This window comes from Mustela nigripes, chromosome 3 (genome assembly GCF_022355385.1).
Source record: "Mustela nigripes isolate SB6536 chromosome 3, MUSNIG.SB6536, whole genome shotgun sequence".
Classification (NCBI taxonomy): Eukaryota; Metazoa; Chordata; class Mammalia; order Carnivora; family Mustelidae; genus Mustela; species Mustela nigripes.
The window spans coordinates 171948785-171965795 of NC_081559.1; the positions used below are offsets into that span (position 1 = coordinate 171948785).

Consider the following 17011-nt stretch of genomic DNA (forward strand, 5'->3'; position numbering starts at 1 on the left):
ACCAAGGCTTCAAGGTATATTACAAAACTATATTAATCAAAACAGTGTGGTACTGGCACAAAAATAGATCTATAGATCAGTGGAACAGTATAGACATCCCACAAATAAACCCACACTTATATGGTCAACTAATCTATGACAAAGAGGCAAGATTATACAATGTGGAAAAGATAGTTTTGTATTTTTTTAATAAATGGTGATGGCAAAACTGGACAGCTGCATGCAGAAGAATAAAATCAAACCACTTTCTTATACAATGCACAAAAATAAATTCAAAATGAATTAAAGACCTAAATGTGAGGACTGAGACCATAAAACTAAAAGCAAACATGGCAGTAATCTCTTGGACATTGGCCTTAGCAACTTATTTATGGATCTGTCTCTTTAGGCAAGGGAAACAAAGGCAAAAATTAAATTACTGAGAGTACACCAAAAATAAAAATGTTTTGCACAGCAAGTAAAATCATCAACAAAACAAAAAGACAACCCACTCAATGGAAGAAGATATTTGCAAATGATATATTTGATAAGGGGTTAATATCCAAAATATATAAGGAATTTATGAACTTAATACCAAAACAAATGGACAAAAACCCAAAAACAAAAGAAAGAAAAGAAAAATAATAAAAAGCAATCTCATTAAAAAAATGGTGGAGGGCCTAAATAGACATTTTTTTTTTCCAAAGAAGATATACAGATGGCCAAAAGACATATAAGAAGATACTCAGCATCACTAATCATCAAGAAAATGCAAATCAAAATCATAAAGAAATATCATCTCACACTAGGGGCACTAGAATGTCTCAGTCGGTTAACTGTCTCATGAGCTCAGTTCAGGTCCTTTATCTCAGGATCATGAGTTTAAGCCCTGAGTTGGACTCCATGCTGGGAGTGGAGCCCAATTAAATTAAGTTAGGTGGAGCCTAATAAAAAAAAAAATAAGAAAGAAATATCATCTCACACTAGTCAGAATGCCTAGTATCAAAAAGGCAAGAAATAATAAAGCACTCCTACATTTATTGCAGCATTATGTACAACAGACAACCCAAGTCAAGTGCCCACAATAGATGAATGAATATAAAAGTTGTGTATACATACACTCACAGTGAATATATCACAAGAATGGATAAGGTCTTGCCATTTGTGACAACATAGATGGACATAAAGGGTATTATACTAAGTGAAATCAGTCAGAGAAAGATAAATACATTATTTCACTTATATGTACATATTGAATATTATTTATCAAATATTACTTCCTATGAGCAGACATATATGTCTGTTAGACCCATCCATAATGTTTTCCAAGCTAATATGGTATAAAAATAAATATATTGAATTCTGAAAGCACTGAATTGTAATATAGATCTTCCCCTTTTTCTATGTTGAAAGAATTAAACAGCAAAGAGATGAGAGTGTGTAATTAAGGCTCATTCAGTTGAAAGTGATAGAAGTTGACCTAGCCAGTGGCTTATGCAAAGAGAAGTTTATAGGCTTACATGATTAGATAAATCAAATAGTCTTACATGATTGGATAAGTCAAGTTCTAGTGTTCCCTTCAGGCAGTTAGGAGTTTCAGTGATGCCTACAGTATTGTTTTTCATTCTCTCCATTCGCTGATTCTGCCTTGTCTCTATTGGCAAGTTATTGATATAACGGAACAAAAGTTGGCCCCCCAGTAGCACAAATTAAATGATCCTGAGAGTTTACCATCTCAGAAAAGAGATTTCCTTTCACCTAGAATCTGTATCAATTGCCCCAGATCCTGGACTGATAATCATAAAAAAGGGAAGTTTGATTAGTTCAGCCCAAACTTACAATGTTATAGGGAACCTGAAGAGATAAGATTCATTAAAGTCTAGAGCAGCTCCCTCAGTAGGAAAAAAGTGTAAGAGCTGCTGCGCCTGCAGAATAGCAAATTCAGAGAGAGAGAGAGAGAGAGAGAGAGAGATCGATCTAATCCTTGGAATTAATATAGATTAGAAAAAGCTGCTTTTTTTTTAAAAAAAAAAAACAAAGTACATAGGAAATGTCAATATATTTTGAAATGGTCTATTTTATAACTTAGAAAATAGTCTAACAAAATATAAAAACAACCCTAATCCAAGAGGAGATATGAAGAGAGTTATAGCCAAAGAAAACATTAAAATTTGCTAAATATTTACCTTTAAGTAAAAAATGTCCAAATGATTTTATGTAAAGTTCTCTCATACTCTCAAACTTACATTATTCAGACTATTCCAGAGCACTGATAAACTCCCTGACACAGTTGGTGAAACTACCATAATCATAAAACCAGCATAAAAAGAAACCATAGACTAATTTATGCATTTGATTCAATGCAAAAGTTGTAATCATATTATTAGTAAATTGAATCTGAGAGTGCACTAAAAGATCAGAAACTTTGTTCAAGAAAATTTTATGCAGGAAGTGTAGTTTATCCCAGCATCAGGAAGCCTAGGAACACAATTTAAGGAGTGACATATTTAAATATGCACTTTTCTCAATGTGCATAAAAAGAAAAGTGACTTTATCAGCTATCTTTTTTTTTTTTTAAAGATTTTATTTATTTATTTGACAGAGAGAGATCACAAGTAGGCAGAGAGGCAGGCAGAGTGAGAGGGGAGAAGCAGGCTCCTGCTGAGCAGAGAGCCTGATGTGGGGCTCCATCCCAGGATCCTGGGATCATGACCTGAGCTGAAGGCAGAGGCTTTAACCCACTGAGCCACCCAGGCGCCCCTTTATCAGCTATTCTTAATAAAAACTCAGAATCAAATAGGACTGAGAAGGAACTATGCAGATTTGGCAAAAGGCTCTTTTCCACATATCTGTGCCAAATACCATGTCAAATGTTGAAATAGCAAAGTTATTTTCATCAAAAGAAGCACTGGACAGAAATGCTAGCTCTCATCACTATAATTGAATATGCCTCTGGGAATGCCAGTCTGTTCCTGACTCTGGCAACAATGTTTTTACAACTATGAGGATAAACATAGATAAGCTAAGGAAACTGGAGGGAATGAAGAGAAGTACCTGAGTGTCAAATGACAATGTAAAGCAATCATCCAACATCAGCATCTACTCTTCTCCACATTATGTCAGGTGAGAATAATGAACCCATATTCAGGATAGAATTAGTTGGGTTTTCTTTAATTTGCTCATAAACGCCTTCCCACTGTTATAATGCTTAATTATCAAAGAATTAAAATTAATAAGCATTAAATAATATGGCTAAACTACACAGATAAACAAAAATCAACAACTATTCTTTATAGTAGAAATATAATAATAAAGTTAAAACAATAATTCTTCCTAATCAGTTATAAATATATAGAAACACATATTTCTACATATTTCTTTCTATATAGAAAGAATGGCAGTTCTTTCTAATCTGTTATAAAGCCTATTAAAATCCACCAAAAAAGTAGGAACTAGTTAGAAATAAAGTTATCATGAACGAAAAAGAGACAGCACTAAAAAAATAATAATTTAAATCTAAGACAAGAGATGACTTGAGATAACATTACACAATTCTATAATTCTATTAATATAGATCAAAGCAATATATAAAATTGATGCAATCTCATAAAAATTCACAAATAGTTCAGCAAAATTATTTTACGATATAGGTGGAGTTAAGTGTATAAGAAATGTCATGGATATTTGAAATAGAAAAATCATAGCAGGAAGATGTTCCTACAAGATAGTCCAAAAAGAAAACCTTCAAACTAGCGATATTGAAGCTGTCTGGTTTGGACAGAAGAAAATAGTTAAATGCATCCAAGCATAAATAAGAACCTTACATGTGATAAATGTGACATTCAATTCTGTGGGAAACATGATGACCCAATTAATAATATTGTTGGCAAAATTGTCTTTACATTTAAAAGAAAACACCCAGTCAAAATATGTAAATAAGTTCCAGATGAATTAAAGTTAGAAATGTTTTATATATATATATATATATATATATATACACACACACACACATATATATATATGCACACACACATACATATATACACACACACGTATATATACATATATATGTACATATAATTTTGTTTTTTTTAAGATTTTATTTATTTATTTGACAGACAGAGATCACAAGTTGGAGAGATGCAGGCAGAGAGAGATAGGAGGAAGCAGGCTCCCGGCCAAAGCAGACAGCCCAATGCGGGGCTCGATTCCAGGACCCTGGGATCACGACCTGAGCCGAAAGCAGAGTCTTTAACCCACTGAGCCACCCAGGCACCCCTGTACATATAGTTTTAAATTTCTTTTTTATTGTTCTGTTTCAATATATAGTACATCATTGTTTGTATACAGTTTTTATATACTATATATAGTAACTTTAATAAAATATTAGTTACATATAATATTTAATATATTATTATATATTAAATATATATTTATAAAATATTTTAAAATGCACAGCACATATATAAATAGAAATGCCGTAAATAAAAGGAATGTTAAATTTGATTAGAACAAAGAAGCCAAAAACCTGGTATTATTTCAATGTTATAGAATCAAAATAGACTGAAAGAAAATATTTGCAGTGTATAAATAAACCAAGGGATATATACCTTATGTGCCCCAAATGTCTACAACTGGTTATGAGTACAAAGACTAAGTAAAAATGGGCTAACTTAAGGGGTGTATTTGCCAGGATGTACTAGGTTATGTTGGACTAACAAATTAACCCAGAGATTTTAGAGGCTTAATAAAACACAGTTTATATTTTGCTCATGCTTATATTTTTTAGATTTATCTATCTATTCGGGAGACAGCACACACGCACATACACACATGTATGCATACACACAGGTGTGCACGTGTGCTCAAGCAAGTTGGGGGTGGGGCAGTGGTAGACAGAAACTCAAGCAGGAGCTGGATCTCACCACCCTGAGATCATGACCCCAGAGGAAAACAAGATTCAGAGGATTAACCAAGGGAGACACTGGGGCACCTCATACTCATGCTACTTATACTATATACTTGGGAGATGGGGAGGAGTGGGGACATTTATGCTCCATTCTCCCTCAGGAACACAAACTAAAGGAAGTAAACATCAGTTTGTATCTGTACTACCTGGGAGATACTGTCTCATTGTTCCTTTTGAAAGAGAACACCAATGTATTCAATGCTTTAGCCTGGGAGTGACTATAGCCACTTAGTTATATTTTAGTCATCGGATGGGCACACTTCACTTCAAGAGGACAGCAAAGTATAATTCTCTGTTGACCCAGAGAATTAAAGGAAAAGTACATAAATCGTGACAATTAATAATGCCTTCCAAAGAGCATCAAGCTGAAAAATTTCAGAGGATGAAGTCCAGGTTGTTAATAAATCTATGACAAGATGGTCAACAACCTTGTAGCCATTAAATTCAATAATACTGCTTTTATAACACATCAGATGGACAAATGCCTAACAGATTGCAGCATTCCATTTTAGGTCATAGGGAAAAGCCTCCTTTTTATACTCCAGGGAAAGTAAAAATATAAAATTTAGGAAATAATTACTCAAGCTCCATTTCTTATTTAAATGTCCATACTATTCGGAATCTGCTTCCTTAGTAAAAGAAGAAGAAAAAAAATGTATGGGTAATTGTACAAGAATATTTAATTCAACATTTTAATATCATGATAAAGACAATGATGCAAATTGTTACTGGTTCATGTTTAATTATGGTGTGCACGTTTTGTGAGCTATCCTACAGTCATTAGATAACTGCCACCTATCCAAACAAATTGACTGGAAAAACTGTCATGATATATTTATAAATGAAAAGCAGCTAGAAAGTTATATGTACAATATACCAAAGTAAAGATAAAAGAAGAAAGGAAAGGAGAGAGAAAGAGAAGGAGAGAGAAAACAGTGGAAGAAAAAGAGAAGAAAAATGTGCTCTTAAAAAGCATAAAATCTATATGCTTGAATTGTTGGTTAAGATTTTTTTCTGGATAAATTATTTGAAATATCATCAGAAGGTATCTATGAAATGTTCTAATTAACCTCTCAAGACATTATTTGATAGGTTAAAAAAATGACACCTCCAGCATTAAATATGTATTTTCAAGAAGCTAGGCTTTTTGGTTTTTTTTTTAATTAAATTTGAAGTTCAATTAAGGTTAAACATTTGTCTCGTGTTATTTTCAAATTTTGCTATCAATCCATCTTATCTCTGGCATATGCCCTTATTAGTAAAAACTTGCATTTGACAAATAATGGAATTCCTTGTCCTCAGTTCCACAATGACAGAAAAGGACTGTCAGTTCACTTTAACCATAAAAATTAATGATTCTAAATATTTAACTAAAATTATCATCTTTCATTAAAATGTTCCATTTCAAAATTTTAGGTCATCCCATAAAAGCAGATGGCTTCATCAAAATTTTAGATTCTGGCCATGTGCTTTAGTTGAGAGCTATTTTAATATTTAAATATCTAAATAAATTTAAATTTAAGCAAAAATTTACAGAAATAATATAAGTTTCTGAAAAGCAGCAGTCTTAAAACGTAGAGTTCACAGTCATATCTTAATTTTGCACACACCAGCCATGTGATCTTGAACGAATCACCTAATTTGCTGTGTTAATTAATTCATCCATACAATATCCATACAATAGGGATAATATTACCTACTTTATTGGTTTGCTACAGTTGATTAAATGAGATGACACACATGTTTAAAAACAGTAATGACTCAGGGTGCCTGGGTGGCTCAGTGGGTTAAGCCTCTGCCTTCGGCTCAGATCATGGTCTCAGGGTCCTAGGATCGAGCCCCACATCAGGTTCTCTGCTCAGCAGGGAGCCTGCTTCCCTTCCTCTCTCTCTGCCTGCCTCTCTGCCTACTTGTGATCTCTGTAAAATAAATAAATAAAAATCTTAAAAAAAAAACCAGTAATGACTCATCAAGTGCTCACTATTAATACTATATTGATGAGAATGAGCTCCATCATGCAACTGAAAATCAGTCAGTTACAATACCTGATTTCTAAAAGCAGCAGATGATAGCACTTTCAGAACTCTTATGAAAGCTGAAGATTTTTCTTTATATATGGCTTCTGCCACGAACTTAAGCTCTTAACCAAATATTTCTAAAGAACATAAAGTTACTATATGGAAATAAAAACATACAGACATTTGAAATCAGGTGGCTTTTGCTGTGTATACTTTTTTTTATGTGTAGCTGATGAGACAATGGGAGCTCAGTAGTTTAACTCAATCTTGTGGTGTCTATATGTCTATATATATATATATATATATATATATATATATATATATATATTTTAGACACTGATCAGGGTCTTCAGCTTGTCTTCAGGCTTTAACCTTTCTGCTTTCCAAAAACACTTCACACCTACATAGGATGTAATATCATATAATAGAAAGTATCATGAAGTCGACAAACTTAGAGTTGCATCTAGATTCTGCAGTAAGTTAAAGATCTGATACTCATGTTCCTTCATTCACACATTTCACAAATATTTATTGAGTGGTGATTACATGTTAGGCATGATGTTGGCTACTGAGAATACAACAATGAACAAAACAGACCAACTTCCTATCATCATAGTGCTTACATCCTAGTCGGTTTTCTGATCTGTTAAATTGAATTATAATTGATACCTCCCAGAGTTCTAATGAGATTTGATGAGTTAATGCAGGTAAAGTGATGGCGATATATAAGGTTCTTAGTAATTATTAATTGTCCTTTTAATGTTGCTTAGGTTTACTCAGACAAAGATGAAAATACATAAAAAAAAATAGTGCAGTGTTAATGGATGCTAATAGGTCCAGTGAAAAAAAAACTATTTTCCTTTCTGGTTAATATTCACTTGAAATAATGACAATATAAAACAAGAAAACAAAACTAATCTTCCTAAGGTTAATGGGGCAGGATAAAAAGCTAGGTTATTCTTCCCTTTTAGCAGGAACACCTAGTGTCATAACTTGAATCGTAACTTTGGCAAACTCATAGATTACCTGCAGAGAAGGATGGCTGATGTGTTATACCCAATATGGACATCACTGTTTTTAACAAATAAGGAATATCATTAAACTTCTGAAGAATACAGTGGTATTTTATGCATTTCTGCTATTGCAAACTGTAATCAGCATACTTTTATGTACATAATAAAATTAAATGAATTTTAATTGAATAAGAATGAATTGCATTTATAATAAGGAACTATTTTCTTGATTTTCAACATTTGTTGCTTTTTTACAGTTTTTTACAGTTTAAGATAGTTGCTGTCCAAATTCTATAGAAAAAAGCACTGATACTTCCAAAGATTAAAGCTGAGGTTCTAAAGATAATGATGACTTAATTAGGCAATTATGTATCATTTATATTCACAGATATATTTCTGGTCTTTTAGTCAATGGTATGGTCTTAGAAAAGGCCATTTTCAAACTGAGTTTTTTGGAGCACTAAGGTTTCCCTATACTTGGAGGGAATGAGGGGCAGTCTGACCACTGGGGAATGCCAGTCCTGCATCAAAGCAGCCCAGCTTTTAATTTTCTTTTTTTCTATTTTTGGTTTCTTAATAGGAGATTTCATTTGAAACTTTATTTTCTTTTAAAGCAAACTTCAAAAGCATGGTCACAGGCGATTAACAAAACACAATTTAAGAATTAAAACATATCATAAAAAAAATCTGGGTTACATAATTTAGTGGCTACCCGTAAAATTAAAAAAAGAAAATATACCACATGAAAAACATACTTAATTTACAGGAAATCTACAGTCAGTGCTATGTCATACAAAATCTACAGATGACAAAAAGAAGATATCTTTAGATCAAATCTGGAAAGGTTTTTTAGCAGGTGTTCCATTTAGAACCAACACACTACTTAACAGAGAGCATGGTAATTATGAAAATTATTTTTAGTAGGCAAAGTTGCTAAAGCTATCTGCACATCAAAATTCAAAACTTGTCAAAATGAACCCTGCTTCAACTTTGAGCTCAGGTTTTAAATTATGGAGAATGCAAAAAATATGATTTTCACAGTAGGAAAAAAAATCACAGTAAACTAAAAATTTAAGGACATATTTTTCCCTCTAGTACATCACATTCCACATGTGAAATCATTTGTTCAGTTTTACTAATCACTTACGATGTCATAGCAAAGGGTTGCTAATGGAAATATGAAAAGGGATATATTTCCATCTGGTAGTATAGTATCTATCTGGCACAGGTCTTATACAACAGAGAAAGTGTTATTTTGTGATGAATGGAGTTAAGAAAGGCTTCACAGAAGAAGAAATATTTGAATTTTGTCTTGAAGGATGGGTGATGTGATGCTGTTAAAATAAGAATAGAGAATTCAGATGCAATTGCCTGAAAGCCCAGAGAGGACAGGTATGAAACAACTTGCGGGGATGGAGAATTACAGATAATTTTGTAAAACTGAACTGTAGAAAGACAAAGACACAGTGAAGAAAGCTGGAAGATAAGCGTCTCAAGGTTTTGGACCTTATCTTTAAGCCATGAAGAAAATTATGGAAACACCTACAGCAGGAGTGTAATGTGACACTTCTCTGCTGCTGGAGATCACCATTCCCAGTGCGGACGTTAGATTAAAATAGACTGAAGGAAGGGAAAAGAATGAAGGCATTATTCAGCAAGAATCTTCTGTGTTGGTTTCAACTCTCTCATTTCTGTAGATTATTTGTGCTTGAATAGTTGGATATGTTTTTCTCTGTCACTATATTGTGATTTCCCTGAGAGATAATACCTGGATCTTCTTTCTATTTTCAACAACTCATTCAGAAGCCAGCACACAGCAGATACTTAGGATTTTTTTAAAAATATTTTTTGAAAACTGAGCGGAAAGAAACCAAAATAATGTTTAATTGTACTACTTTACCACGTAGTTCAGCTCTTGAACCGCACAGAGTGGAGCACATTGTAAATATCGATAGAAATCCCTACTGCTCCGACATGTCCATGAGCTCTAGTACAACTGTTTCTTTGTTGAAGCATTATCGTTAATGATTAATACGGTTTCCAAGGTTTAAACAACTACAGGTTCTCTGACAGGTAACCTTCACAGGGTGAAGGAAATAATAAACCCAAGGGGAATATAAGGATGCCAATTCCCTTTAGCCATTTAGAGTGGAATTTTCTTTAAAAAATAAAAACATCAAAACATAGATACTTTCAACAAAAACTGACCGTTCTTTAAATGTTGTAACTTTGTCTTATTTAGAAAGCAGAGATGTGGATTTTTAAATGGAGGAGGGATATATTTGAAATGATAATTAGGGTAACCTTTTCATTATTTTTAACTGACATTTATACAAATTTCTTGAACTATTCAAATTAATATAGCACCAAATTAGTCACAAGTTAAAAACACAGGATGCCTGTGTTCGGTCTCCCTGACAACATCATGCATTCAGTTCTGTGTGTCCAGATACAAAGGCAAGGCAAGCCAATGTTCGGAAAAGGAAACCGATTACAAATTATTATTATGCAAGTAAGAGAATTCTAAATAGCTATTGTTAAAATTGAGAAGAGAGAGAATAATGATTTTTACCACAACAGAAATAATAAAATCAAGTCACAGAATGTTCTGATGGTTTCTTAAAACTTTTCATTTCTTAAGGTATAGATTTCAATTGAATTTATTAACATTCACTATTTTTTTCAGTTAGAATTCTATATTCACATTTCATATATATATTTATATATATATATACACACACACACATACACATATACATATATATACAATATCCATTGTCTTTATTTGAGTTTAATCAAGGTTCATCAAGGATATTTATGATTTTATAACACTTGCATCTATCTCTTATAAATGGAACTAAAAGATTCTGCTGTGCACAGGTAATTAATCATCAATCTGCATCACTACCAACACCGGGTGGGCAGTGGTAATTTAGCACATCTGTGGTCTATGACTTACACAGGAATTGATCATTTGAACACCAAAGTGATGTATTTAATCTGAGAGAATACCTGGTAGATCCCTATGACCCCTTCAAAAAATGGTACTTGGGATTCTTGGAGGAATTAAGTCCTTTACTTTGGATTTTAGTATTAACTAATTAGTATGTTATTTTTGTCAGGCAAATTGTATAAAATATATAAAATTATGTTGTCTATTCTGGGTAAGGCTAGGAGGCCAGGGTGGCTAACATATAGGGATAGTACAGTGGGCTGGGGGGAGACGAGATATGCAAAATAGACACATTATAAGGGGGAAAAAAAAGCCTACTTTTATTTCAAGAAAAGTGAAATCAACATTTATAGTTAAATTAAAAAGAGAAGTATTTTGTTAGAATATATTCTTGTTTATGTTCGGGAAAACTTTTTATTTCGTAGATGCAATTAAACTTGAATTTAAAAGTATTCTCTGGTGGTATTAAGATAACATATTTCCCATAGTAGCCATTCATCATTACCTTTGTAGTTGACCTTGAAGCCAACGGAGCCGACACTTTCATCTGTTTGAAGGTGCAGCCACATTTGGCTACTCATGCTCACTATCAGGTCTGGCACAAAGCTTCCAGTCAGCCTAAAACAGAGATGGACGGAGAAGAGAGAAATGGGTTATTAAAACACTTTCTGCATGCAAATGATGACATAGAACTGTTTCTCAGTACTTTCTTGGCTAGAAAAAACAACTGTCAGATAAACTTGCAAGGCTATGCGTTGATGTAACAGAACAAACAGCACAATTTAGTGATCAAGATTTATTATAAGTAAGTATCATTCCATGTGTTTAACTAGGTTAGGTCTTTCATAATCCTCAGGCAAGATACTAAATTTTAGACTATCAGAGAATCTTACACTCCTTTTTGAACTGAAAGGAAAAAGAGGATCTAAAATATCTTTAATTTTTTTTTAAACACCAGGAATGCTCTTCATTTTAACCTTTCAAGTTTTACAGAACTTTCTTCTAAAGAAATAGGGTGAAAAATATTTAAGCACTGTGCAAAACAATAAAATGGCAAGGAATATAGTATATCCCTTTGCATACTGATATCAGATAACATATGTCATGTATTTTTTTTTTTTTTACTGCAAATAGTTTCATTTTAAAGAACATGCTGGTAGTTTGATACAGCATCACTGAATCTGTGCATTAATAATCTCATTCAGTAATGCTCAATGGAAATTACTTCATGTTTCCTCTGTCATTAATTATGTTACAGTCACATACTTGAACCAAAGCCAAGGGTCATATAAAGGAGAAAAGCAAATAAGTAAATAAGACCTTGGGGGGAAAAGTCTGTCAAGAATAGGAAGAGGGAAAAAATGGACTCACTGCTGAGCAAAATATCCATAGTGATAGGGAAGTTTAAATTATATACTGAAAAGAGTCTTCTAAAAGGGGGAATTCCTAAGCGTTTGTGTACTTTATTGCTAAGATCATGAAGATTCTGGGAAATTACGTGAGGAGAGAAGGTATAAATTTTCCCTCTGTAATAAAATGGGCCTCTTAAGAGAGCAGGTTTTGGGATAGAGGCTACTCTACAATTACACCAGCAGAGGGCAGCACTGATGCCCGTATCCCCGAAGTGACCACAGCGGCAAAATGCTTTGCTCATTATCTAGCCACCAAAAGGATAAAATAACATCAGCCGATTGAGTTAAATGTAGCTGTGTTACCAGTGTCCAGTGTTACAGAATTTATGGGGACTCTATCTCAAATAAGCCGAGTTAAATACTGTGTTTTAATTATGGGATTATGTGATACTGAGGAACACTGTGACATATACTGTATTATGGAATTTTAAGGTATGTTGTCTTCCTGCCAGATCAAATTTAAAATTATTATAATATAAAAGATATACATACATACATTCTCCTTTGTAATATAGCTGTGTATCTGCCCCATGTATACATATTTATGGGTATACATATCTGTGGGTAAACACACACACTTCCCCCCATCATGTGGAAAGATCATTCAGTGCAATTTTGTGGCATATGAAATTTCAATTTTCAAATTGGTGACAATTTGAGCTATAGTAGGGACAGAGTTTATGGGCAAGAGTAAGGAGAACTCAAGCTCTGAGACATGACAGAAAGCAAAATGGTTTCATTATGAAATAGGCATGAGATACACCATATCAAATGTGCCAACAAACTGCCTCACACTATTAAAAGTTGTTTTCAGGAGAAGATTGCATAATTGCTCCTTCTTATGTTCTCTTATTTCCTTTCAGTTCTGAACTTTTACTACCCCAAACTTCCAGCATGATATTTTGTCAGTTCATAAGGAACAGCTAACACATATAGGCAAAGTTGTTCCCTTGCTAACTTGTTCTTCTGTGACTCCACATTCCTGGCTGGTGTAAGGGTAAATACAAATCTGAAAAATAATGATAATTAAACTAAAAAATTCCCCAATGCCACAAAGGGAAGAGAAAAAGCCCCTTCTCTTTAGCATTTCCTTTAGAACACTCGAAATTGTAAATGGCCTCTGTTTATTTCAATTATATAAAAATCTTTTAAGTTAAATAAGCCTCTTGCCAATGGTGCATCCTGTGAATGCCTCTTTCTTGGAGGTCTGGGTGTCATTTCTTTGAAATGTGAATGTCAAGGAGAATATTGTTCTGTATCCCTGTTTTTGTGGGATTTAAGTGTAGGCATACAGACCCATGAGGTAACTTCCTGCCCATCAAAAAGATGGGTGTTTTATTCAAAAATCTTTTTGGATTTGTATGTTAAGGGCAGTTAACATACATGTAATGGACTGTATCTGCCTGACTGTATAAAAAGGCAAGATTTATTTCTTTGCAATCACCTTGGTGGGTCGCCTGTGATACACATCACAGTCTGGTTTAATGCTTATTAAACATTAAAACTGTTTTATTCTTGCTTACATTTTGTGGAGAGATTTAACGAGGCTGACAGGTAATTCTATTTTTAATTATATATCCCCGACAATTTGGTGATGAGGATAGGATCCAAATGGCAGTTCTTGAATTAAATGGACCGGCTAAAGTCTCATGGTTATAAACAGTCTAGTAAGAGACCTTGGATTATAAAGTGTTTCTTCTAGTGCCCTGCTCTTTTGAAATACTATCTCAATGAACCACCCTCTCAAATTCAAGATTTTATTATTTAGTAAACCAGGGTAAATTGGGCTCTAAAATCCAAAATCATGATCTAAGATCATGATTAGCTTTGATAGTAAAAAAAATATGGGAAGCCTGAGGTTCTTTCTCTTAAACAGGTAATACCCCTGTCATATTTGGAATACATAGGAGAATCTAGTCTTTCAGGATTTTTGTGTTTTAGGAGGGCCTCATACCAAGCAAATTAGATACTTGTATTTATTGGATGGCTATCATTCTAAGAGGAAAATTAAAAAGCGGTTTGGATAATCAGTGGAAAGACTGGGAAGAATGGGAGAAAATGGGAGAATTCAAGGGACTTTCTCTTTTACAGAAGCCCTCTCTTTCTTTCTCTTGCTGTCTCTGCTCCTTCTGTCTTCCCTGTCTCATTATTCTTTAAATTTACACCGCCACTCGTGGAGATGTGTACTAGCTCCTGGAATTCTGAAGCCAAAAGATTTTGCTCATTTGATGGAGCAAGCATGCTAGGGACAAGAAGATGACCAGCACGCCAAAAAGTAGCCAGCTATCCACCCGCCTCCACAACTGCGGAAAAACTAACTGTTTGGAAGACCTACTGAAAGACACTGCTCACAGCTTTTCCTCTAAAGGTGAGCTGGGAAAAACCACAGTGTTACAAACAGAAGACAGGAGAATTACCTATTTTTTCCATCAAAAATTTATTGATACTTTTTCAGAGTTTACTAGCATGGATCCAGGAACAGGTCAAAATCGTCCTCTGGTTCTATTCATCTTTGTCTTGGCTCTCTTGTTGACTATCCAAGCTCAGATTAAAGAAAGGGGGCGTCAAATGGCAAGGGCAACTATTACTCAAATCTTAGCAGTAGCTACTCAGTTTGGGGACAATCTGAACAAATATGAAGAAGAAAATAAGTTAAAAAGCGGCAGGTTAACTGTTCGGCTAAGACTAATTACTAAACGAAATTAACTCTACAGTGGTGGCCAATCTGTGAAGAGAAAGGAAGAGAAAACAGAATGTTACTATTATAAGAGGCTGCAAACTAGAAGAGGGAATGGAGAAAAGAAGACTCCAGGGATGAATAAATTGCAGAAATAGGAATCAGGAATGCCCAGAAGGCTAAAGAATAACTGGGAAAATGGTTTAAAATAGACAGACTGAGGAAATCTCAGCAGTTGGAACTGGTGAAATGTATGCTTCAATAACTTTCCCTCTGGCTGATGTATCATTGCTTTTTCTGGTAGATTGTACTGTTACTTATTCCGAAATTTCCCTGGAAAGTCCTCATTTTCCATCTGGTGATAGATAGATCAATACAGGTCGTTTGAATCAGCTTTATGCTCCTTTCTTTTCTTTGTGGTTCCAACCTGAATAGATCCTGTGGCTGAGGAACACATTTTCTTCCTTTCTCTTGATTGTCCTATAAACCTATTGGGGAGAGATCTCTTGTGCAAATTAAGACTACCATATTGTGTATTCCATCTGGAATGTCTGTGAATTACCCTCAGAAAAAGGATCTGGTTTGGTTACTGGGTACTTTCTGAAAGAAAAGGGGTATAGTAGGAAATAGAAAGCCTGTACCACACTGGAAAATTACCCTGAGCAGAAACAAATCAGTGTATTACTTTGGGCCCAAGGAATAACAACACTAATTTAATCTAAGATGTATAACCCATAGAAATCCCTTATCGGAAGCATTAGTCTTATGTCGACCAATACCCTTTGTTGAGGGCTCAATTAGAAGGGAAAATCCAGTTATAAAAAAAAAAATTAGAAAAAGCAAAGGATAATTATAAAATAAAGGGCACCTACCCTATAATATTATTACTGCCAAATTCCCAGTAAAGAAGTAAAGTAAATATGATAAAGATGGTTGACTTTTGTACAAGATCTTAAGAAAATAAATAAAATTGTTCCATTAATGTGTATAGTTCCTAAACCAGAACTTTTAATAACTTTGGTAGCATTGTCTGAAAGGTTTTTCTCCAATCTATCTATTTCTGCTTTGTTTTTGTTTTCTTCTAGCTCCTCTCATGGACAAGTCTAAATCTTGTTCACTTTTACTTATGAAGGAGTGCAATATTTATGGCAAAAAAAAAAAAATTCAAGCGTTTCAGTTCTCTCCTACTATTCCTCTAGTCATTTATGGGAAAACTTAGAGACAGCTCTCCCACCAGAAGGATCCATAGGTATTCAATATATGGATGGTTTGCTGGTAGAATCAGAAACTAAAAAGCCAAGCAGAACTGATACTTTGGCTTTGTTACAATTCCCTCTGTTTACAAGGGCACAAGGCCTCACGAGATAAGCTGTATTACTGCCAAACTGAGGTAGAATATTCAGGGCATCTGTTGATGCTGAAGGCCCCAAAAGCATACAATACAGCCCATTTTGCAAATGAAATATCTTGTTAAATAAAGTCCCCAGTTTTGGGGACTAAGAGGATACCGTAGACCATGAATTCAAACTTTTACAGAGAGGGAAAAACCTCTGATAGAGCAATTGTGAGATGACTGCTCAGCATTGGGAATTCTGAATTTGGAAAAGCCTTTCTAGTTGTGTTGTCGTGAAAATAAGGGTGCCACGTTTGGAGCGTTAACTCAAAAGCAAGGATTCATTAGACCACATGTTGATAATGTATTTCTCAGATCTTCTGGATCAGGGCACTGTGGTTACTGGGATGCTATAATAGCAACAGGCACACTTTTAAAAAGGCTCAAGTCCTTACCTTGAGTCACTTGACTTATTTTCCTGTCCTATGTGTTATAACAACTATCTTACAAGTAAGGTTACAAATTTGTGGGTATGCCATCAGACTAGGTATAAAGGGTCATTAAACAACAACAACAAAAATACTATTAGGAAATGCAATCTCTTAGATCCTGGGTTTTTTTTGTTGTTGTTGTCGGTGTTGTTTTTACCAGATCCTA

The 17011-nt window shown here is 34.1% G+C and overlaps 1 protein-coding gene across 1 annotated transcript in view; it reads right to left on the reverse strand.

Annotated features, from left to right (window-relative positions):
• The window catches only part of LOC132014588 (CUB and sushi domain-containing protein 3-like), an 809760-nt gene that overhangs the window by 112647 nt on the left and 680102 nt on the right, over positions 1 to 17011 (reverse strand). Inside the window, exon 11 of the mRNA XM_059395524.1 lies at positions 11438 to 11550. Coding sequence (XP_059251507.1) covers positions 11438 to 11550 — 113 coding nt within the window. The remainder of the gene's footprint in view (positions 1 to 11437; positions 11551 to 17011) is intronic.